Here is a 24,436-nt window from a genome sequence, read left to right on the forward strand (position 1 = left end):
AACTTTATTTTTGAGATAGGCTCTCATATAGCCCAGGTTGGTCCCAAACTCACTATGTAGCTGAAAATGACCTAGACCTTCTGATTCTCTTGTCTCTATCTCCTAAGTGCTACCATATTTGGTTCAGGTTGTACTGGGGGTTGGACCCGGGAGTTCATTCATGTTAGGCAAGTGCTGTAACAACACAGTTACATCTCCAGCACACTTTTAAAAAGCTAAATTTTATATTGCATAGAAATCAAATGAATAAAACATTAAGTTTAGCCAGACAGTGGTGGCACATGCCTTTAATCCTAACACTTGGGAGGCAGAGGCAGGCGGATCTCTTGAGTTTGAGGCCAGCCTGGTGAGTTCGAGGACAACAAGGGATACACAGAGAAACCCTGTATGGAAAGAAAAACCAAACCAAACCAAAACACATTCAGTTTTTACAAATATGAATTAGTATTTTCCTAAAAATTCTCATTATACACAAAATAAATACTTTAACAATAGTGACATATTATTGATACGTATTACTCCACTACTTAAAGAAAGTATCAGTATCTTTTTGTTTATTTTGTTTTGGCTGCCCAGGATAGCTTCAAACCCTCCTCCTCCCTGAGCCTCTCAGGTAGCTCAGACTATATGTACCACCCTATCTAGCTCATTTTCTTTTTTTTTTTTTTTTGCTGGATATTCTAGTAATTTCAGATGTACATGCACGCTTTCACATAAGCATCCACTTTCCTTACTATTTTCTCAAGAATATGATAAACATTAGCAGTATTTCTCCCAGTGTTGGAAAGAATACAGTAAACACACCACCATTAGTAACTATATTGATTTTTTAAAAAAAGATTTATATTATTTCAATTATATGTATGTGTGTGTAGGGGTATAGGTACATGAATGCATGTGCCCAGAAGTCAGAGGTGTCAGATTCCCCCAGAGCTGCGGTTGCAGGCTGTTGCATGCTGGGAACTGAACTTAGGTCCTCAAGAAGAGCACTATGCGCTTTTAACCACCACACCATCTCCCCATTCTCCCCTATAGTGATTTTATGGCACGACAGATCTCTTGGGTTTCAGGCTTCTGATCTTATGATGGTTTTGTATTGATGTGGGAAATCCTTCTGTATATGTGCTGCTTTTATTGGTTAATGAATAAAGAAACTGCTTTGAGCCTATAGCAGGGCAGAACAGAGCTAGGCAGAGAAAACTAAACTGAATGCTGGGAGAAAGAAGGTGGAGTCGAGAGAAGCCATGGAGTCACCAGAGGGGAAAGACGCGCTAGCTGCCAGCTGGAACCTTGCTGGTAGGCCATGAGCCTCGTGGCAAAATATAAAATAATAAAAATGGGTTAACCAAAAATATAAGAGCTAGCCAGCAATATGCTTAGGCTACTGGCCAAACAATATTGCAAATAATATAATTTCTATGTGGTTATTTCGTGGTCTGGGCAGCCGAGAATGAATAAGCAGTCCCCAACAACAATGTATCCTTTGACCCAAGCTCATCACCCTTGTTTCCTAACCATCCAGTCTTAGAGAAACACCATTCAACTCTACTTCTATGAGATCAACATTTTAAAATTATGGTGTTTAGCGAGGTGTGTGTGTGTGTGTGCGTGTGTGTGTATGCATGTGTGCATACAGTGGTCAGAGAACAATTTCAGAAGTCAGTATTCTTCTACTATATGGGTCAAGTATCACTGAGGTCACCAAGCTTAGTGACAATTACTTTCCTCTGCATATATGACTATCATTGGGATTAGGAGCATATTATGGTTATGCTGAAATTCAAAAAACTGTACTAGGACAGCTGGCTACACTTCTCAATGACGAGAATTTTCAGTGCCAGCCCCTTTTTGGTGTTGGCTACTAGAAAATGAGACAAGTTCTCTCAACTGTAGAAATTAAATCAGACACAGTATGCACTCAGCAGCAAAGAATCTCATGAGAAGGGTTGGCACACTTAATGCAGTGAACTAAACTGATCTTACTAGAATTTGAAATACCAATTTCACCAGAAGCGTGGGCTTTTTAGAGCATAGAACTTAGTTCAATAAAAAAGACTGCTATCCATTTTAAAGTACTATAAATATGAAAGCAATTGAAGATTTTTTTGCAAGGATATTCTCAACAATTTCTATTTGCTTCATTATAGAAATCCATTCTTTCTTTTAATTGAGATTAGCTCAAGCCCATGAGCAAGTTTTCATATTTAAAAACAAATACCATCGGACTGCAAGAACTATTAGGCAGGGCTGGAGAGATGGCTCAGAGATTAAGAGCATTGCCTGCTCTTCCGAAGGTCCTGAGTTCAATTCCCAGCAACCATATGGTGGCTCATAACCATCTGTAATGAGGTCTGGTGCCCTCTTCTGGCCTGCAGGCAGACATACAAACAGAATATTGTATACATAATAAATAAATAAATTTTTTTTTTTTTTTTAAAAAAAAAGAACTATTAGGCAGATTGGAGAGTAAGATGAAGCACATTAGTCTCCTTGTGTTCCAACCAGATTACTCAGCAGTCTTCAAGATGACTGGAGTCAGGATTTATTTCTCTGCAATTCTGCAAATGTCAGATCCTTAGGGAGGCTGCACAGTAAAGCAGACTGTCGGTTGCCTAATACAACTGTTGAGGGAAGTCATGCAGATAGTGTCAGTTATAATCTGAAAAATCTAAGAAAAAAGGAGACTAAAAAGAATTAAAAATAAACCAATCTCCAAGAAAAGACTACAGATTCCACTGTGGGACCCAACAGCAAACAACCCTAAACTTGAAAAAAGGAATTTAATTGTTTCTTTGTATCTAAGGACTGAATCCAGGATCCCTTGTAGATACCAAAGTCCATGGATACTCAGGTCCCTTACATAAAATGCTATAGTATTTAAATATAACCTATACATATCTAACAGACTGTAAATGCTATAGAAATAGTTGCTATATTGTATACATGCTTAGGGTATACTGATCAGAGAACAGTCTCTATTTTTAGTACAGATGTAATTTTTAAATACCTAAAACTTTCAAATTTGTGTTGGTTGAATCCATGCATGTAAAAGCCAGGAATATGCAAATGTCACACAGAATGACCACAGAGACTCTGAAGGGATTGTGTAGACTGTCCAGTGACAAGCAACACTGGAATGAAAACACTGCAAAATCAGCCCTTCCAGCTGAGCGTGGGTTTGAGTGAGAGAATCAGGGAAATAAGAGAAGGGAGGGAGGAGTAGTTGAGTGGCTCAGAGTGTCCCTGGCAGGTACCCATTCTCAGGTGGAGCATGTATATGTAGGCTACCCAACAACTAAATATCTCTCTGTACCCTCCACTCCCCCTCTCAGGCTGGGTCTGATTATGTAGTCCTGGATGGCCTGAAACTATGTGTCCAGGCTAAAGGTTGGCCTTGAACTCAGGAGATCCATCTGCACCTGTCACCTGAGTGCTGGGGTCAAAGATGCATGCCTCCACGCCCTGCAACTCTCTTTTTAAATGTGTCACCACATTCTGGGATTCTTTTCTTTGTTCCTTCCAATCCTATATTCTATATAACAGCATGAGACAGGAGGAAGAATTATCTCTCTAAAACAAATAGATTATGTAGTTTAATAACACTTACTTTCCATGAGACACTTTTTAGCTACCTTGTTAATGTTATGACAGTCTTCACATTCCACAGATGACTAATGCTTTTGTTGGCATCTAAATGGAAGAAAATATTTGGTGGCCAGGATGTGTATTTCAGCCTCGTGTTCCTCAGTCAGCTAGCTGACAGTTTGGAGGGGTACAAGATTCTCTAAATCATTCAGTGTTACTTAATAAAAAGGTTAAATAAGTACTGGGGCCTCATTAAGCTATTCTATGACTTAAGGTTTCCTTTAGTAATGTAACTGATAGATCGTCCATAAAATATAACCTCTAAGCTGAAGGAGGGGCTACACAGACTCTTTAAAACTGGCCAGAGGGTAGGAAAAGCGAGATAAAATTGCAAAATACTGCTTCCTGATGAGCTGGTGTCTAGAAGCCCCTATGTGCACCCCATTTATGTTCTTCCTTCAGATTCATGAGCACATCTTCAATTTAGTTCTTATTCAAGTCCATCAAGGGCTACTTCTGATGACATTTCTTTATGGGCAAACTCTTCCTGAGTTGGTACTGAAGTTTTTCTGATAGTCTGTCACAGAATCAAAAATTCTGGGGTTAGAGGAGATCCTAAGAGTTGGTTAACTTAATATTCCCTAAGAAATCCAGAAAGGAGTGACTTTTTACATGGTGTGCTGATGAATCCGATATAAATGACCTGAAGTTTGCCACACAGAGACCTCGTCACATACCACAAAGATCTACAAAGGGCTGCTGGTTCTCCCAGCTAACCACTGAAGACAGACCAAGTCCCATTCACCTCTAACATGTCTAGGAAGGAAGCAAGAGTTGAGGTTATATCCTCAAAAGGTGCTGGCTCAAGCATAGTCATTTTGACTGATGTGGAAGCAGGGCCACTACAGAGTACAAGGAAGCTGGTGGCTGAAACCTGCTATCACATAAACTGTGGAGCAGAACTCCCGGAGCTAGATGAGAAGTTTAAAGATGTAATCGGAAGATGCTCCACGACATGGAGAAACTCTGCCCTAATGACAACAGGACAAGCTCTTCTAACCCCACAGTGTATGTGTTTCAACCCCATAGGCCAGATTGCCATTAGTAATGAAATAAAAATAAACTTTCAATAGACTATTTTTTCTTATATTGTAAACCACTATACAGTCTTTTTAAAATAAATAAATGTATTCCTATAGAAGGTTGGAGTGCTATGTGAAAAATGTGACAGAACTTCCAGGAATGCTTTTATATTTTTTATTATTATTATTATTATTTATTTTTGGTTTTTCGAGACAGGGTTTCTCTGTGGCTTTGGAGCCTGTCCTGGAACTAGCTCTGTAGACCAGGCTGGTCTTGAACTCACAGAGATCCACCTGCCTCTGCCTCCTGAGTGCTGGGATTAAAGGCGTGCGCCACCACCGCCCGGCAGGAATGCTTTTTTAAACTGGCCAGTTTATGTAACAAGGACACAAATATTAGCGCACCATGAAGAAAGTCAGCTCTTTATTACCACTACTGCGTCCTTCCACTCATCACTCAGCTCTTCCTTCAACAGACACTAAGTATCTACTGTGTGCACGGCGACTGTGCTGTGTGGGGCAGAGCTAGAAGACATGGCCGTTATGGTCCAGAGAGGACGACAAACAGTAAAAGGAAACAAAGAAGAGAAGCAGACACCAGTAAATTCTGTGAAGAAACAAGTTGTGTGCTGGTTATTGCCTGTCAAGTCCTTCCTGCACTGGGTTCTTGTTCTGCCCTGGTAACTGAATTCCCCTTTAGACAGAACCTGTGAGCCTTGCAAGTGTCTTTTTTTTTTTTTTAAATTCATTTATTTTTATTTTATGTGCATTGGTATTTTGCCTGTATGTATGTCTGTGTGAGGGTGTCATATCTTGGAGTTATACAGACAGGTGTAAGCTGCCATGTGGGCACTGGGAATTGAACCTGAGTCCTCTGGAAGAGCAGTCTCAACCTCTGAGCCATCTCTCCAGTCTGTGCCTTGTAGATGTTTTATCTGTGAGTATACGTGTGTGTCCATGTGCATGTGGAGGCCAAAGGTCAGCCTTGGATATTATTTCTTAGGAACCACCCAACATGTTTTTTGAGACCGGGTCTCTTGTATTAGGCTAGCTTTACTGGCTGGCTAGAGAGCCCTAGGATCTGCAGGTTTCTACTCTCCCAGGACAGGAATCCCAAGCATGTGCCACCAAGTCTGGCGATGTTATATAGGTTCTGGAGCTTGAATTCATGTCCTTGTGCTTGTATGATAAGCACTTTACTGACAGATACTTCTCCACCTCTGAGCCTACATTTTAAAAGATATTTTGCAACTCTCTAAATGTTCATGTGCATTTCATTAGATCTCTGAGAATTTCAGAAACACTAGGTTTTCTCATCTATTACTTTCAGCTAAAGTGCTATTTACCTTATATGTAGAATAATGGTTTGGGGTATAGACACCAATAGTCCAATTATTGGCAAAGTATTCTTTACTGTATTAAAAAACAAAAGAAAACACGAACACACTTGTTTTATTCTCCCTCTTCTCTTTCTGATATTAAGTTTAAATGACAGAAACAACCTTCCACTATTTTTATTTTAAGTTTTCACCAAGCTTGGCTACAGAGCAAGTAACAGTCAGTTCATGAAATCCAAGAAAAGAAACCATACCGAGTGTAGCGTGCCATTGCTGGTCATAGCTGGAGGGCGAGCCCACCGCTCATTTTCCAGTTCTTCCATCACTTGGTTCATGGCACTCTTCAGCCACGTGTCCACAGAAACCCCAATCTGCTTTAGTAGGTCTAGCCGGGCTTCAGCTTTCAATTTAATTATCTAAAAACAAAACAAATAAGGTTGGAGATTAAGGCAATTTCCCTTCACACTGATTAAATTATTTCCAACTTTTTAACAACTTGACATTTATCAGCAATTGTTAGATATTAATTTTTCATCTACAGAAAGGAGAAAGAACATGAACACAACAATAGGAATTGGGCCTTTTTGATAATGGCAAACAGCATACTCATATCTTTTTGAGTGACTGATCAGGAGTTGTTGGAGACTGAACTCAGGTCGTGTGCATGTGATACACGTGTTCCATCACTCGGTCATACCTGTCGCACTTTGCATTGCAACACCCACAGTACGATGACACATAAAACAGAACCTGACTAGGAGGAAATGAGAATGTCCCAAAATCTTCCTTTTGCTGTTAAGAAGAATGGGGCTTAGAACATCTTAAAATCCAGCATCTTTAGTGGCCTTCTAAATGAACCCTAATCATGTTATCCCTTGTTCTAAAATGCTGTGAGACTCTGGACTAGGCCTAGTTTTATTCTTAAGGAAAAAACCCCACATTTATTTATTTAGTATATACGTGTGTCTAAGTATATGTATATACACCACACGAGTGCCGGAACCTGAAGAAGTTAGAAGAAAGCATCGGATCCCCTGGAACTAGGTACACAGGGTTGTGAGACATGTGGGTGCTGAGACTGAACCCGGGTCTTCTGCAAAGTAAATACTTTCAGTCACTGAGCCATCTCCCCAGCTCCAACTCTGGAATAAGATAGCTTTCACATTCTGAAATATCCTTTTCTGTCTTCCCATGGCCTCTGTGGCCCCACATCACTACATACTCGGCCAGTACATCACATTACCCCTGCCTGGTCAACAACAGTTCTTTGCACGTAATAGTTCATGCTTCATGATGGCTGCCTACCTTTTGAGGGTCAGTTAAAACATCCTTTTTATGAAGGTTTTTCTAATGATTCTCACTTCATGGGCATCCATTATAGCCTTCCCTCTGTTCCTACAGCACGCTATGCAGATCAGTCATAATGTGAAAGGCAGTAAACACCTAGCTGTTGACGTCTCTGACGTAACTGAGCTAAAGCACTGGAACACAGACATTCAAAGCTAGTCTCCTAACATGTTTAGTAATCTTTTTAAAATGAATTCCTACATAAAAGCATTTACTGCTCTTCCAAGAAGATATTTTTACCTTGAACTTTAGTTGAAATTAATTGAGAGACACGGACATTTTTTTAAAATAATAATGTTTAATAATATCAACATTTTCCAGCACAAGCTTGTTTTTCACTTGGCTGCAACTGTGGATTGTTAATGAACAGCCCTTTTGATTTTAAACAGCCATGAAGCTGCCAGAAACACTGGGATCCCATAGATCCCTCCTTGCTCTCTTTAACAGCCACAGCATCTTTCTCATTACTATTACATGTATACATGTACTATTTTAAATGTGCAATTTAGTAAGTATTAAATATACTAACTGCTGGGCAATGATTACACCATCTACTTTCAGGTTGCTTTCATCATATTTTCATCATATACAACTAAAATCAGGGACTGGAGAGATGGCTCAGTGGTTAAGAGCACTGGCTGTTCTTCCAGAGGTGCTGAGTTCAATTCCCAGCTCACAACCTTCATTAATGGGAGTCAATACTCTCTTCTAGTTTTGTTGATGTACACGTAGATAAAACTCATGTACATACTTAAATCTTTAAAAATATTTTTAAAAATATTTTTTAAAATCCTAAAATTCTATGCAATAAATAACAATTTTCCATTCCTCTTCCAAAGTCCTGGTAACTATAATTTGACTTTCTGTCTCTATGAATTCACCTGTTTTAGGTGCAACCGTACAGTATTTGTTTGTGACTGTCATTCTCTGGCTATTATTTGTACGGAATATCTTCTTCCATCTGTTTATTTTTAGTCTATTTCTATCTTCGGACTTAAAGTGTGCTTCCAATTCCACAGCATATGGTTGAATCATATTTTCAAAAGATTTTATTTATTCTAATTTTATGTGTATAAATGTTTTGCCTCTATGTATGTATGTGCACCTCATGTGTGCCTAGTACTCATGGAGGTCGGAAGAGGACACTAGATTCCCTGGAGAGAGTTGTAACCCATCACGAGGGTGCTGTGAACCTGCTCCAGGTCTTCTGCAAAAGCAAAAAGTATTCTTGATTCTAGTCCCTGTATCACTTTTTAAAAAATCTATTCTGCTGATTTGTTTTCTGGTTAGAGAATTTATACACTTACATTTAAAGTCATTAGTAATTCAGAAAGATTACAGTGTCAACTTGCTATTTTTTTGTATATGCTAATAGCTTTTCATTTTTTCCTTCTTGAAGTACTGCTTTCTTTTGAGTTTGGTTTTTTTTTTTTTTAGATTTATTTATTATGTACATAGTGTTCTACTTGCATGTACGTCTGCACACCAGAAGAGGGCACCAGATCGCATTATAGATGGTTGTGAGCCGCCATATGGTTGCGGGGAATTGAACTCAGGACTTAACCTCTGAGCCATCTTTCCAGTCCAATGTTAGTTGTTGTTGTTGTTGTTTTAAAGGTTTATTTACTATATAATTCTGTGTGGGAGAGAGTATGCGTGTGTATCTTTGTGAGTTTATATGCAGACCAGAAGAGGGTAACAGATTTCCTAGAACTAGAGCTATAGGTGACTGTGACCCCCATGTGGGTGGTGGGAACCAAATTTAGTTCCCTGCAAAAGCAGTGAGTACCCTTAACTGCCTGAGTCACCCCTCTCCAGCCCTAAGTTGGTTTCATTTTTGTAGTGAGATATTTTAATTCCTTTCTCATTTTCTTTTACAAGTATCTGTATATAATGTACATTTAATGTATATATTTATAGGAAATTACATTTAATATCTTAATGCTATAATTTGCAATAATGTATATCAGATAATTAATGTGTTTATGTGTATGCATGTGCTTGTGGGTATCAAAAGGCATTTCAAAAACTTTTATTTAAACAATCGCCTCATTCTGTTTTTGTTTTTTTGAGACAGGGTTTCTCTGTGTAGCTCTGGCTCTCCTGGAACTAACTCTGTAGACCAGCCTGGAACTCACAGAGATCTGCTTGCCTCCGCCTCTCCAGTACTGAGCTTAGAGCCACCTCGTTCCAGCTCATTATAATTTCTAATTAGAGGCTGATGAGAGTACAATGGCTAATGTAAATATTTTTGTGAGAACTGTAGAAATCATAACAATGTAATAATGGCTTATTGTGAGATGATAATCTTTTTATAAGCATCTGGCACATAGGAAAGCACTCATTAAATAGCTGAATTAAGCAGTATGACTTTGCCTCAGATTAACCAGTCACTACACAGTCCTCAGTCTCTGTACACTGGAAAGGTTTTTTCATCTATCACAGAGCACCACAACAGCTCTTATTCTAATTAGCCAAAAAAAAAAAAAAAAAAAGGAATGGAGCCATAAAGAGAAGAGATTAGACAAAGCAGATTAATTGACACGGAAGGGAATCATTCATGTTGGTAGGAATTACTAAGAAAGTATGAAGGATATGATAAAATTTTAATTAGTGTTTTTCTCTTTTGGAGAATTATTTATAATCAAGTAAATACCAAAAAAAAAAAAAATGCAAATAACAATACAAGTTAGAAAAAGGAAAAACAAGGATTTGGTTAGTTTCTCTGAAGAGTTCAGTGATCTAATCTATCAAAAAACTTCAATATGGGGCTAGAGAGACAGCTCAGCTGTTAAGAGCACTGATTGCTCTTCCAGAGGTCCTGAGTTCAATTCCCAGCAACCGCATGGTGGCTCACAACCATCTGTAATGAGATCTGGTGCCCTCTTCTGGCCTGGAGTCATACATGCAGACAGAGCACTGTATACATAATAAATGAATATTAAAAAAAAAAAAGAATCCATGGTGGAGTCTGAAAATGGAAAATATAAAGATATTCCTTCACGAATTTTTTGAGTCTTGTCTCAAAATCGTCATTCCTGTTTCACTAAGTTTTCATCTACAGTGGGTAAGTAACAAGGACAACTCTTTCACCAAAAGCCAGAGTTTACCACTCAGCAACTGCCTGCCAACACCTCAGTGTAGTAGTTTCCTTGTGACCCTTGGTTTAGAGAGGAAAAAAGCACACACTGCTCTCCTCTCTGTGGGAGTCTGAGGTTCAGACTGTGCCAGCAATAGTGCAGAGGAGGGACAAGAACAAGTGGCAAGTTTGCTCTGACTCAGATCACCTCCACGGGACAGTGCTCAAAACATGCTCACATTCCATGTGCTTACTTACATTGCCTCTCCCATCACCCAACTTCTGAAGCACTTTCTTAAAATGTTGAAAGCCATTAGTTTAGACGAACTCTCAACTAGTACAAGAATTCCTTATTTGGATGCCCTAATAGAAACTGGTCCAGAATCTGTGTTACATTATGTATATATGTGTTTGTGTGTGTGTGTGTGTGCCTTCATTATATGGGATATACACACGGAGGTCAGAGGTCAATGCATCTTCCTTGATTTATCACCACATTGTTGTTGTTATTATTTTAAGGCAAGATCTCACTCTGTAGCCCTAACTGGTCTGGAACTCAGTATGGAACCAGGCTGGCCTTGAACTTAAAAGAGATATGCCTCCCTCTGCCTTTTGAGTACTGATTAAAGGCAAGCACCACCACACACATAACACATTATTATTAGCATTACTTTTTTGAGAAAAGGCCTCTCACTGGATCTAGAAGCTCATGGACCTGGTCAGAATGACCAGCTGGGAGCTGGGGGGATCTTCTTGTCTCCACCTCCCCAGTCCTGGTATTACATAGAGCTCAGGTTCTCACGCTTGCATGGCAAGCACTTTACTAACTGAGCCATCTCTCCAGTCCTCACCTAGAATCTCTTCTCATGCTCATAATGTATATCATATTCCCTGAGGTATATATTTGGCCACCAAAAAGAAAACATTTCCTAATCTCATACTCGAGTCCACTTCCTACCTATCTTCATCTTTTGGTTCACACTGGGTGGTGGGTGTGCACGACACACCTTGTGCTCCTCCTCCACTGTGGCTCGTCATATAGCACCGCACTACTCAACTTCATCCCACGTCTACGCTGACAGCGGTCCATAGCTTTATGTCTCCTTAACAAGCACATAACCTTCTTGTTTTTTTATTCTTTCTTCATTTGTTTTCAACATTGCTCTAATCACAATTAGTTTATCTCCTTTCCAAAACCACATTTTCTTCCTGATGTTCTGACTCTGATTGTACCCAACTACAAAGTATACCCTATGTAGATGGCCACTTCATCACTGCTCATTTCAACTCCCCTTCTAGGCAAGCAGAGTAGCATCACGGGAACTTTTTTTCCTTTTCTGTTTTTGTTGGTGAGGTTTCATAGCTATACAGCCCTAAAAAGGTCTTATGACTCCACACGAGATTAAAATCCACAATTATGTGTCTGTTCACTCCCTTCCTTTGTAGCTCTATCTTTGCTCATTTCCCTGGATTAGGGAACCTGTGCTATGAAGACAGTCTTAACATCTGAACATACACGTGCCAGTTTTCCTACCATTAATTTGACTGACTGACTTAACACTTTGTGAAAATTCTAAAAATTAACAACTGCATTGTGACATTCCTTTTGCTGTTTTTTAATGTTTCATGACTGCGGGTTGTTCACAGTAGGTTCAGAGTTTTTGTTTAAGTGTTTCAGGTACACAAAAATACTACTGTGGACACAGAGATGGTTGACTGTCTAACTTAAAACACCCGTGCTCCCATATCCACCCTTCCTTTATCCCAACCATCCCATTCCCCCAAGCTCCCCCCATCCTCCCCTTCTTACTTTTCTCACCCCATTTCCCCTTACCCCCAACCCACCTCACCCCCAAGTTCCCAGTTTTTGCCAGGCAAGAGCCATCTTAGGGTTGGCAAGAGACTTCACTCTAGAGGGGCTTGCAGGTGTCCAGGGGGATGTCCCCAGCTAGTACCTTGGGCAACTGAGGAGAGGGAACCTGAAATGACCCTATCCTATAGCCATACTGATGAATATCTTGCACATCACCTTAGAACCTTCATCTAGCGATGGATGGAGACAGAGACAGAGACCCACAATGGAGCACTGGACTGAGCTCCCAAGGTCCAAATGACGAACAGAAGGAGGGAGAACATGAGCAAGGAAGTCAGGACCGCGAGGGGTGCACCCACCCACTGTGACAGTGGGGCTGATCTATTGGGAGCTCACCAAGGCCAGCTGGACTGGGACTGAATAAGCATGGGATAAAACCGGACTCTCTGAACATGGCGGACAATGAAGGCTGATGAGAAGCCAAGGACAATGGCACTAGGTTTCGATACTAATGCATGAACTGGCTTTGTGGGAGCCTAGCCTGTTTGGATGCTCACCTTCCTGGACCTGGAAGGAGGGGGGAGGACCTTGGACTTCCCACAGGGCAGGGAAGCCTGACTGCTCTTCAGACTTGAGAGGGAGGAGGAATGGAGTGGGGGGAGGGGGAGAGGAATGGGGAGAGGGGGAGAGAAGAGGGGGAGAGGAGTGGGAGGGAAATGGGAGGCGGGGAGGAGGCGGAAATTTTTCAACAACAACAAAAAAAAATCAAAAAAAAAAAAAAAACCTGAGTACAAACTCAGTTTCAAGGTGCATGCTGTGACCGTGACACTGCCCGGATCAAGTGACATCTGTGACTGGCCGCTGTCCTTACCTCTGCTTTGCGGATATTTTCTCTAGCTTCGTCTATCTTCTGTTCCAGCTCTGCTCGACTCTGCTCTGACACAGCACCTCCATGACACTCCAGACCATTTAAAACCTATCGGAGGAAATAAAGATGACTGTTTCTGTTCTTGTGCTTTTTCCTTGAGTATTTAGGTAATTTCAAAGGGTTCAGTGGCTAAAGCCAAGACTCATTCTTAAACTTTTTTTTTTCGAGGCAGGGTTTCTCTGTAGCTTGGAGCCTGTCCTGAAACAACGACGCAGTTTTCTTGTAAAACAGCACAAAGTCCACACGTGAATCTATCACATACTCTCTGCACCAAGATATTACCCCATTCATTTGTATTTTTCCAAACCATTTTTATGAAAATCTTGTTTGTGGGAATAAAAAAATAATACAGCATTCCCTCAGTGTTTGTAGCAAACCTTGCCATGTTTGCAGACTGACCTCATTTCAATAGTACTACAGTTTAACAGTACCGCACTTCCTCAGAGCACTCTCAACACTGCAAACGGAACTACACAGAGAGCCTAAGTAACGACTCTTTGAACACACTGGATACTTGACTTGAGATGGAAACCTAAATGTGGAATTGGTACGTGCTGCTTGCTTACTCACTGTTTTTCTGAACTGGTGATCACAGTATGCAGGTGCTCCACTAGTCAGCTTATCCTGCACCTCTATATTGTAATATTAATATACATTGTCAAATTTTCCCTGAAAGGTTGTACCTACCCCTCCCTATATCCTAACCACAGGGATACTGCCAAACTTATGCTGGCACAGAATTTTGAAAAATTGATTTCAATTTTATGACTTTACTGAAAGTCTAGTTTCATGGTTTTTTTTTTTTGTTTTGTTTTTGTTTTTGTTTTTGTTTTTCGAGACAGGGTTTCTCTGAGCTTTGGAGCCTATCCTGGAACTAGCTCCTGTAGAGCAGGCTGGCCTTGAATTCACAGAGATCCGCCTGCCTCTGCCTGCTGGGATTAAAGGCGTGCGCCACCACCGCCCGGCTGTGTCCATCTTATTTCTATTTTACTGCATATGCACGTGTGTGTGTGTAGGCCAGAGAGAGATGTTAGTTCAAGACCAGGAAAGCCAGGGCTGTGTAGAGAGGAGACCCTGTCTCCACAAAAAAAAAAAAAAAAAAAAAAAAAGAGAGAGAGAGAGAGAGAAAAAAAAAGCTTATTTATGGGCTTTTCCAGGTAGGCAAGAGTTAAGAGCATTACGCTGACTGTTGAGAAAATACAGGGAAAACATACATAGGATTTTTCACATTGATAAAATTAAATTCCTTGAAGCTGAAGAGATAGCTCAGTGGTTAAGAGCATGGACTGCTCTTCCAGAGAACCCAGGTTCAACTTCCAGCACATACATGGCAGCACACAGCGGTCTACACTCTAGTTTCAGTGGATCTGATGCCAATGCCCTCTTCTGACCTCCGTGGGTCACACACACACACACACACACACACACACACACACACACACAGTGCACGGGCAAACACAAATAAAAATATCTGATTTCAGCTGCACAGCCAGGGCGCTCTATCACATACTTACCCGCTGCTGTTGAACAATGTTCTTGTGCTCACGTGCTACACGTGTGGCCCATTTCCGAGCCTCCTTATTTAGACTGTGTTCCTCTGTGGTTCCAGTCTCTGATTCTAATTGTCGACTCTACAAGAGAGAACAGAGAGAAGTACTGTTATCTCCACTGCAAAGTACACCAATCTGTAGTTGGATCAGAGGGTCTTTCCTTAATCAGCACTGACAATGTAAGGCACACCCTACTACTGTGGGAAGCAAGGTCTCAAGTCAAACAAAGTCCGTGTGAGGCAGCTACAGAGATTAGTAGTCTTGGAGGCCGCTGGAGATGACCCCCTCCCTCTTAAACACTTGACTAGCAACACTGAAGATTCCAGAAAATATCACCTGCCCTTTGAAAGTCAGCCTTTCATTGTTGGGACACTGTGCCCGCATATACCTAAGAAGATATCTATTTATTAACAGGAGGACTTTCCACAAATTCTCTTATGACTATCTTCCTCATTTATGAGAAACTGCTAAATGCAACAAAATTTCCACCAGAGGAAAGAGCCATCCCTCCTGAAAGGAATTCTCAGCTAGGTGGTGGTGACACCTATCTTTCATCCCAGCTCTCAGGAGGCAGAGGCAGGTGGATCCGACTTCAAAGCCAGCCTGGTCTACAGAGTAAGTTCCAGAACAGCCAGGGCCACACAGAAGAATCCTGCTTCAAAAAACAAAACAAAAAATAATCCTCAAGCTGGGCGATGGTGGCGCATGCCTTTAACTCCAGCACTCGGGAGGCAGAGGCAGGCGGATCTCTGTGAGTTCCAGAACAGCCTGGTCTACAAGACCTAGTTCCAGGACAGGTTCCAAAAGCTACAGAAAAACAAAAACAAACAAACAAACAAAAAAATAAACCAAAAAATCCTCAAGTAGTGCAGCACAAATAATAAAAACCCAGACACAGAAATCAACCCCAAATCCAGAAAAGTGAAGCAGCCAAGCCACGAGAGAAGTTTACCTCTACCAAGGCTGGGTGACCGTAAACTAAACAGACTAAGCCTCTCTACTCCCATTTTATATTCTCTCTTGGGCTGGGACTAAAGGCTCCTCAGAACTAGGATTAGAGGTGTGAGCCATCACCTCCTAGATTTGTTCCTGCATTGATCTTGTGTGGCCTTGAACTCAGAGATCCATCTGACTTTGTCTCCCAAATTCTGGAATTAAAGGTGTGTCAGTCACCATTGCCTGACCTCTAGTGGCTTTAGCTTTGCTTCTGGTCTTCAGGAAACATTTATTTATCAAAATATAAATCATATACCACTACAAAGTAGTGCTGGAGAGATGGCTTAATAGCTAAGAGTACAAACTGCTCTAGAGGAGGACCAGAGTTTGGAGTCCAGCATGGACACTGGAGGCTCACACTGCCTGTACCTCCAGCTCCCCTGTATTCATCAACACTCTCTTCTGGCCTCTTCAGCACCTGTACTCATATGCACATATCCACACACAGGCACACACACATAAAGATAAATTAAATTTTTTTTTTTTTTTTTGGTTTTTTGAGACAGGGTTTCTCTGTGGTTTTGGAGTCTGTCCTGGAACTAGCTCTTGTAGACCAGGCTGGTCTCGAACTCACAGAGATCCGCCTGTCTCTGCCTCCCGAGTGCTGGGATTAAAGGCGTGCGCCACCACCGCCCGGCAAGATAAATTAAATTTTAAAAATTTCAGGTAAATTTCCCCAAAAATATATTTGCCTTTTATATACATTAGAGCATTTTTTTGTTTTTGTTTTTGGAGACAGGGTTTCTCAGTGTAGCTTTTAGAGCCTGCCCTGGCACTAGCTCTTGTAGACCAGGCTGGCCTCAAACTCACAGAGATCCACCTGCCTCTGCCTCCCGAGTGCTGGGATTAAAGGCGTGCGCCACAACCACCCAGCCAATTTTTAAAAAAATCACCAAAGCTTTTATTTTTCTTTAAATTTTGATTTACTTATTTTAAATTTTTATATATTTACTTTTATTATATGAATGTTTTGCCTTGAATGTATGTCTATTCTAAATGTGTATGCCTGGTCTGTGTGGAGGCTAGCCACCATGTGGGTGCTGGGAATTGAATCTGGGTCCTATGTAATAGCAGTTAATACCCTTAACTCCTGAGATATCTCTCTGGCCCCCAATATTAGGGCAATTTTTACTAATATTAAATAGATGCATAAAATGTCTCACTTAAGTAAAATTTAAGTATGCAAAAATTCTAAAATAAGATGTATTTACTTAATGTAACTACTAACATGTGGAAGATAAAAATAAAAACCAGAAATACTGGCTAGAATTAGAGTAAAATATGATACAACAGAAATTTAATGTCAGATTTTGCTACCATTATATCCTAAAATCTTGTTATTCATTGTTCAAGGAAAATAAAGATGAAAGACTCTTCTCTTTCCTGTCAGGAAGTTGGAGGGAGAAACACTCATTTTTTTTCTGCCTGTATACATCATACTTATCTATATTTTATGGATGTTTTTCTTGTGCTTTTTCAAAGACATGCAGCAGCATTTGAAGGACAGCCATTACTAGTTCTGGTATGGAAGGAAGACACATTGAGATGTACTAGGGCAAATGTGCTGAAAAGAGAAAATCCTGGTTCAGAACACAGACTGTTGGCTGTCAGAGACGGGTCTCCTGTGTTGTCTAGGCTCTTCTTGAAGCTAAGTAAACTACAGGTAGGGATCATCTTGCTTGGGTTGAATATTACTTATTACAACACCTTTCAGGGGCCGGGCGGTGGTGGCGCACACCTTTAATCCCAGCACTCGGGAGGCAGGGGCAGGCGGATCTCTGTGAGTTCAAGGCCAGCCTGGTCTACAGAGCTAGTTCCAGGACAGGCTCCAAAGCTACAGAGAAACCCTGTCTCGAAAAACAAACAAACAAACAAAAAACCAAAAAAACCCAACACCTTTCAGGCTTATAAAATGCTAAGGAGCAGGGCAATGAGATCTACTTTTCGGAACAGGGTAAAAAAGTCTCAAGGGAGTCTGCCTGACTCCACCTTCTTTCTCCCTGCATTCAGTTTAGTTTTCCTGCCTAGCTGTGTTCTGCCTGCCATAGGCAAAGAAGCTTCTTTATTAACCAATGGTAATAAAATGTTCACAGCATATGGAGGGGAATCCCACATCAATGAATAAAAATCAAAAGCATCCTAAAGTGAGTAAAGTATAGTTATCAGTTCCATAAAGAAGGTGATTTCATCATCTTTGTAATCTCTTACTATTTGTAATCTATTACTATGTGCTAGGTACCGAGTCTCAATGCTTCTTTCATACCCAGTAAGGTAATCATTTCAGGTACAAGAAAGCTGAGTCAGGAAAGTTAAATACATAGAAACAAATGGCTGGTTTTGGAAACTAATCCCAGTATGTCTCCAGTATACAACTGCTATATGCATATCTAATGCCTGAAGACTCACACGACAGTGGGATAGCTCTCTAACACAGACCCAAATAAATGGACCTGTCAATTCTTCATGGAATAGGTTTTACTGGTATCCTCCCAAGTAATTATGCTTAAAAAACTAATTTTAGTAAAGAAAGGTATACTTTACTCACTTTAGGATGCTTTTGGTTTTTATTCATTGATGTGGGATTCCCCTCCATATGCTGTGAACATTTTATTACCATTGGTTAATAAAGAAGCTTCTTTGCCTATGGCAGGCAGAACACAGCTAGGCAGGAAAACTAAACTGAATGCAGGGAGAAAGAAGGTGGAGTCAGGCAGACACCATGTAGCTGCTTGAGAAGCAAGATGTGAGGCAATAAACCACAAGCCTTATGACAAAATATAAAATAGAAATGGATTAATTTAAGATGTAAGAGCTAGCTAGGAATATGCCTAAGCCATTTACCAAACAGTATTGTAATAAATATAGTTTCTGTGTGATTATTTGGGTCTGGGCAGTTGGGAAACCAAAGTATCTGTTTACAATTTATCCATCAAAAGAGGGTCTCAATACATACACCTGACTGAACTGAAACTTATATAGACCAGGCTGGTCTTTAACTTATGGTGACTCTCCTGCCTCTCTGTCTTCTGTGGTTTGGGATTATTGGTGTGCATAACCCACCTAACATTAGAAGGCCTTTTGATTTATATATATCATCTAAGAAATGGTAACACGAGGATATAAAGACTACCTTAGGAATCAAAACCTGTGTATGGAAATAGAGACAAGAAAGTCTTCTTTAAGAGTTGGCCATGAATAGTAAACTATTAAGTTACTACAGGAGACAACTTGCATTGGCCGGTACCATTTGTAATCACATGACTGTTAACACGACAACTCCCCAATTGATAGTAATAACGAATAAAAACAAATATGGTTTTAAAAATTCATTTTAGTGGCTGGGAAGATAGCTCAGTAAAGTGCTTGCCTTATAAGCATTAGGACCCAAGTTCAAACACTAGAATCAGTCATAGACACACATGTAAATGATGCACAGATGTAATAGAAAACACATGCCTAGCTAAAAACATGAATGAATAATTCATAAAATTCAGTTTGGTAAGTTTCTTTCAGTGCAGCATTCTAAACCATAAGTCATAATATTATATTAAAATAACTTGAAACAAGTTTCATCAGTATGATATAAAAGTTATATGCCAAACAGCAAGGTTCAGTGATTAGAAAGATGTCCAGGTAGTTAAAACCATCACTGCCCTTCCAGAAGACCTGAGTTCCATTCCCAACACCCACATGGTCTCCTTGGGCACCTACCCACACATACTCTAATTGGCAGCCACACAAAATCAGAAATAATCTTGGGGAGGGGGGGAAGAAGCAACAGTTAACTCTAAAGCCTTAATAATACTCCAATGATAGCCGGGTGGTGGTGGCGCACGCCTTTAATCCCAGCACTCAGGAGGCAGAGGCAGGCGGATCTCTGGGAGTTCGAGACCAGCCTGGTCTATAAGAGCTAGTTCCAGGACAGGCTCTAAAACCACAGAGAAACCCTGTCTCGAAAAACCAAATAAATAAATAAATAAATAAAATAAAATAAATAAAATAATACTCCAATGATAAAATTCAAGTAGACATTTTGGACTTATGTAGGAATGCATAGTAATGGTGCAATTTGAAATAGATTACAGCTTTAAAATTTTTGCTTTTTAAAAAAATGTGCATTTTTATTTTCTGTATATGGGTGTTTGCTTGCATGCATACCTGCGCATCACATGTGTGTGGTTCCCACAGAGGCCAGAGGAGGCACTGGACTCTCTGGAACTGGTGTCACGGGTGACTGTCAGCCATGTGGGTCCTAGGAATCACGCCTTTGCAAGAGCAAAATGTCCTTGACTGCTGAGCCATCTCTCAAGAGCCCCTAAAAGTTCTCTTTTTGGCTTTTTGCTTTGAAACAGGGTTTCTCTGGGTAGTCAAGGCTGAACTCAAACTCACAATCCTATCTCAAGTGTTAGGATTCTACAAATGTGCTATCTCACCAGACAAAGTGTTTTTTGTTTTGTTTTTAAATTTTACAATAGAATATGGAATTATTCAGAAGAGTTCTACTTTATTATAGCAATAAAGATGGAAATCCAAATAATTCTAAATATATCTCATTTAAACCTAGATTAAATGTAGTAGCTCAAAATTCTTAATTCAAATTAAAGGAACAATTATTATATCCTACATCTGAAAATTCTATAGTTCTTCATCTATTATTATCTATAAAACTCCCAACAAAAGCCCAGGTTATAACATGGTATTTCTCAAATTTTCTCATCACCACAGGGCTACTTGTCATTTTAGGACTAGACCACTCTCTTTCAGACTTTGTCAGCTACAGTACTTGCTAACTGAGTGACTTGAACAAACTTCCTCAACTTTAAAGCAAGGATTTAAAATTGCATCTAGTAGAGAGCTGTCATAAAGATAACATAATAATAAATAATAATAGGTTATACAATTATAAAAATGTCTAGCAGGAACCAAATGTTCAAGAATGCCACATATTAATTTTTGTTATCTTCCACTTCTAGTTATGCTGCCTCTTATCCCTGCAGGATAAATTTTAGTTCGTTATCAAGATTTAATCCGTAACAAGGGGCTGTGAGAGGGCTCAGTGGGTAAGGCACTTGCCATCAAGTCTGATGACCTGAGTTTGATTCTGAGACCCACACAGAAGGGGAACTAACTCTCATGTCTTTTGACTTCTATATTAATAAACATTTAAAAATATTTAATTAAAATAAAGACTTTAGAACAAGAAAATTAGGGAGGAGAAGCGTGAGCAGCAGTGTGGGTGACCAGGCCAGACCACTGGGAGTGTGGGTGGGCTGGGTCAGGCTGGGTCAGGCTGGGTCACCAGGAGGAGAAGTGTGAGCAGCAGTGTGGTGGGCCGCTACAACTGCAGTGGCCTTAGCCCTGCCAATACAGGAGGAACAAACATCTGAGCCTTGGGCACATAGGCACCACCTGGAGGAACAAAAATGAAGGCTCTTCTCTGCCTACACCTGAAGGAATGATCAACGGAGCCACAGTCCCAACTACACCAATTGGAGGAAAAGGGACACCCCTGAAATACAGACTCCCCTTATTCTGACTGGAGGAAGAGATGATAGAAAACAGGGTAAGAATAAACTCGTGAATAAAGAGTAACACAGTACCACCCAAAACTACTGGTTCTACAATGGCAAGACCTGAACATCCCAATGCAGATGAAGCAGCAGAAGAAAATAATCTTTTTTTTTCTTTTTGAGACAGGGAGGTCTTTGTAGCAGCTTTGGAGCCTGTCCTGGAACTATCTCCCCCCCCCCCCTCCAGACAGGGTTTCTGTAGCTTTAGAGCCTATCTTGGAACTAGCTCTTGAAGACCAGGCTGGTCTTGAACTCACAGAGATCCGCCTGCCTCTGCCTCCTGAGTGCTGGGATTAAAGGCGTGTGCCACCACTGCCTGGCTTATGATTGAGGCCCTTAAAGAGGAAAATTCCCTTAAAGAAATGGAGGAAAAGACAATGAAAAAATTGGAAGAAATCAACAAATCCCTTAAAGAAAACCAAAAAAAGCAATCAAACAAGTGAAAGAAACGGTTCAAGATTTGAAAGCTGAAATAGAGTTAATAAACACACACACATACACACACACAAACTGCAGGAAATCTGGAAATGTAAAATCTGGGTAAATGATCAGGAACTACAGATGCAAGCATAAACAACAGAATACAAGAGATGGAAGACAGAACCTCAGGCACTGAAGACACAATAGAGGAAATAAGATTCATCGGTCAAAGAAAATGCTAAATCCAACAAATTCTTAACACAAAATTGAGAGGCCAGAAGAGATTTCACTTCTGTGCTAGGACCTTTTCGGACTCTGAATTACACCCCAGCCCCCAGGACAAGCGGAAGTCACGGGACCCCTCTTAGGGGAAGTATTAGCTAACAGAGCAACTCAAGTCACATAAAGCTGCTCACTGCAGCCCATTTTCCCACTCGTTGTCAGACACAAAATGTTGACCAGCTAACTTCCTCTATCAGTTGAGTAATGATGGGCCAATCAGATAGGATTCCAAACAGCCCCGTGGTTAGCAAAAGGCCAGCAGATGTTTGGAGGATGTGACCAGGGGGCTGTTGCTATCCCTCTTAGACAATAATAGCCTATCAGGAAGTAACAGCTAAGCTTTCTCTAACCTTTAGCCAATTGTGATACAGGATAAGTAATTCTGTACTATGAAACTGTAATCTTGTGACTGCTTTGTGGTTTTTGTCTTTATAAACCCCTTACAACAGTTGATGGGGTCCATCTCCCTCCATCTGCTGTGCCAGACTGTGAGGCAGAGGACCCGTGCTAGCGTGTACATAATAAACGAAACCTTGCTTTGGATTCAGAAGTGTGTAGCTCCGTGGTGGTCTTCTTGGCGGGGTCTCAGGACTTAGGCACAACAAAAATACCCAGGAAATCTGGGACACCATGAAAAGACCGACCCAAGAATAATAGGAATTGAAGAAGGAAAAAAAAGTCCAAGTCAAGGGCACAGAAAATATATTCAACAAAAGCACAGAAGAAAACTTTCCCAACCTAAAGGACATTCCTATGAAAACACAAGAAACTTACAAAACACCAAATAGACTGGACAAAAAAAGAAAGTCCCCTTGCTAAATAATAATCAAAACACTAAACATACAGAATAAAGAAAGAATATTCTTTTATTAAGAATTAAGAGCTGCAAAGAAAAAAAGCCAAGTAACATATAAAGGAAGATCTATTAGAATTACATCCAACTTCTCAAAAGAAACGATGAAACCCAGAAGGGTGTGGTCAGGTATTATGCAGACACTAAGAGACCATGGATGTCAGTCCAGAATATGTTCAGTAAAGCCTTCAAACAACAGAGATGAAAAAAAAAAACACAGATGGAGAAAACAAGATATTTCATGACAAAACCAGATTTAATCAATATCTATCCACAAACTCAGCCTTACAGAAAGTAATAGAAGGAAAACTCCAACCCAAGAAAATTAGCTACACCCACAAAAACATAGGCAATAGATAATCTCACACCAGCAAATCCCAAAGAAGAAAAACACCATCATTAACAACAAAAACAAAAATAACAGGAACTAGCAATCACTGTTCATTAATATCCCTTAACACCAATAGACTCAATTAGCCTATAAAAAGACACAGACTAACAGATTGGATACAAAACCAGAATCCATTCTTCTGCTACATACAAGAAACATACCTCAACTACAAAGGCAGATATTAACCTCAGAGTAAAGGGTTGGGAAAAGACTTTCCGATCAAATGGACCTAAGAAACAAGCTGGTGTTTCTTTTTCTTTTTCCTTTTTTTTTTTTTTTCTGAGACAGGGTTTCGCTGTAGTTTTAGAGCCTATACTGGAACTAGCTCTTGTAGACGAGGTTGGCCTCGAACTCACAGAGATCTGCCTGCCTCTGCCTCCTGAGTGCTGGGGTTAAAGGCGTGCGCCACCACCACCCAGCAAAGCTGATGTTTCTTATATCCATTTATCTATCCTAATATCTAACAAAATAGACTACAAACTGAAAAGGCTGGAAGGGGCAGGCCCTGACAGAGACCAGACCTCAGTTCCACTTCACTGGAATGGAACAGAGCTGAGCAAGCAGGTCTCATGAAAACCACAACCACCAACAAGCACCCCCACAAGCCCTTCTGCTGGCTCAGCAGGCCCCCAAAATCTTTCTGCTGACTCAGCAGATGCCCCCCAGACTTCTGCAGGTTAAAGATAGCTTTCTCTACCCTGCTGCTGGAAGGTCCCTAACCACTAGGTTCTTCCACCAATCAGACCCAGGTTACTAATCTTTCTTCCGCCAATCATCCCAAGGTTAATCCCTCTTCTCTGGAATTCCACTAACTCTACTTAAAAGGAGCTTGTGACCTTCTTTGGGGGTCGTTCTTTTGCTACCCCAACACTGGAATCAATAAACGCTCTTGCTATTGCATACGGGGATAGTGATCTTCTTTGCGGGCTTTTTCTCGGACCCTAATACAAACTAAAATTACTCAAAAGAGATGAAGGTCATTTCATATTATATTCATCACAGGAAAAACCATCAAGATGAAGTTTCAATTCTGAACATCTATGCCCCCCAAACGAGGATACCCTCATTTGTAAAAGAAACATTACTGAAAGCCAGGCGGTGGTGGTGCACACCTTTAATCCCAGCACTTGAGAGGCAGAGGCAGGTGGATCTCTGTGAGTTTGAGGCCAGCCTGGTCTAAAAGAGCTAGCTCCAGGACAGGCA

General features: G+C 40.6%; 1 protein-coding gene across 3 annotated transcripts in view; it reads right to left on the reverse strand.

Annotated features, from left to right (window-relative positions):
- Fchsd2 (FCH and double SH3 domains 2) overlaps nucleotides 1–24,436 on the reverse strand; it is a 223,338-nt gene that overhangs the window by 18,711 nt on the left and 180,191 nt on the right. For all 3 annotated transcript variants that reach the window (XM_057778547.1, XM_057778548.1, XM_057778549.1), the window contains 3 exons: nucleotides 14,686–14,802; nucleotides 13,115–13,219; nucleotides 6,259–6,420 (listed from right to left, as the gene is read on the reverse strand). In XM_057778547.1, the coding sequence (XP_057634530.1) occupies nucleotides 6,259–6,420; nucleotides 13,115–13,219; nucleotides 14,686–14,802 (384 nt within the window). The remainder of the gene's footprint in view (nucleotides 1–6,258; nucleotides 6,421–13,114; nucleotides 13,220–14,685; nucleotides 14,803–24,436) is intronic.

The sequence above is a fragment of the Chionomys nivalis genome, chromosome 8 (genome assembly GCF_950005125.1).
Source record: "Chionomys nivalis chromosome 8, mChiNiv1.1, whole genome shotgun sequence".
Classification (NCBI taxonomy): Eukaryota; Metazoa; Chordata; class Mammalia; order Rodentia; family Cricetidae; genus Chionomys; species Chionomys nivalis.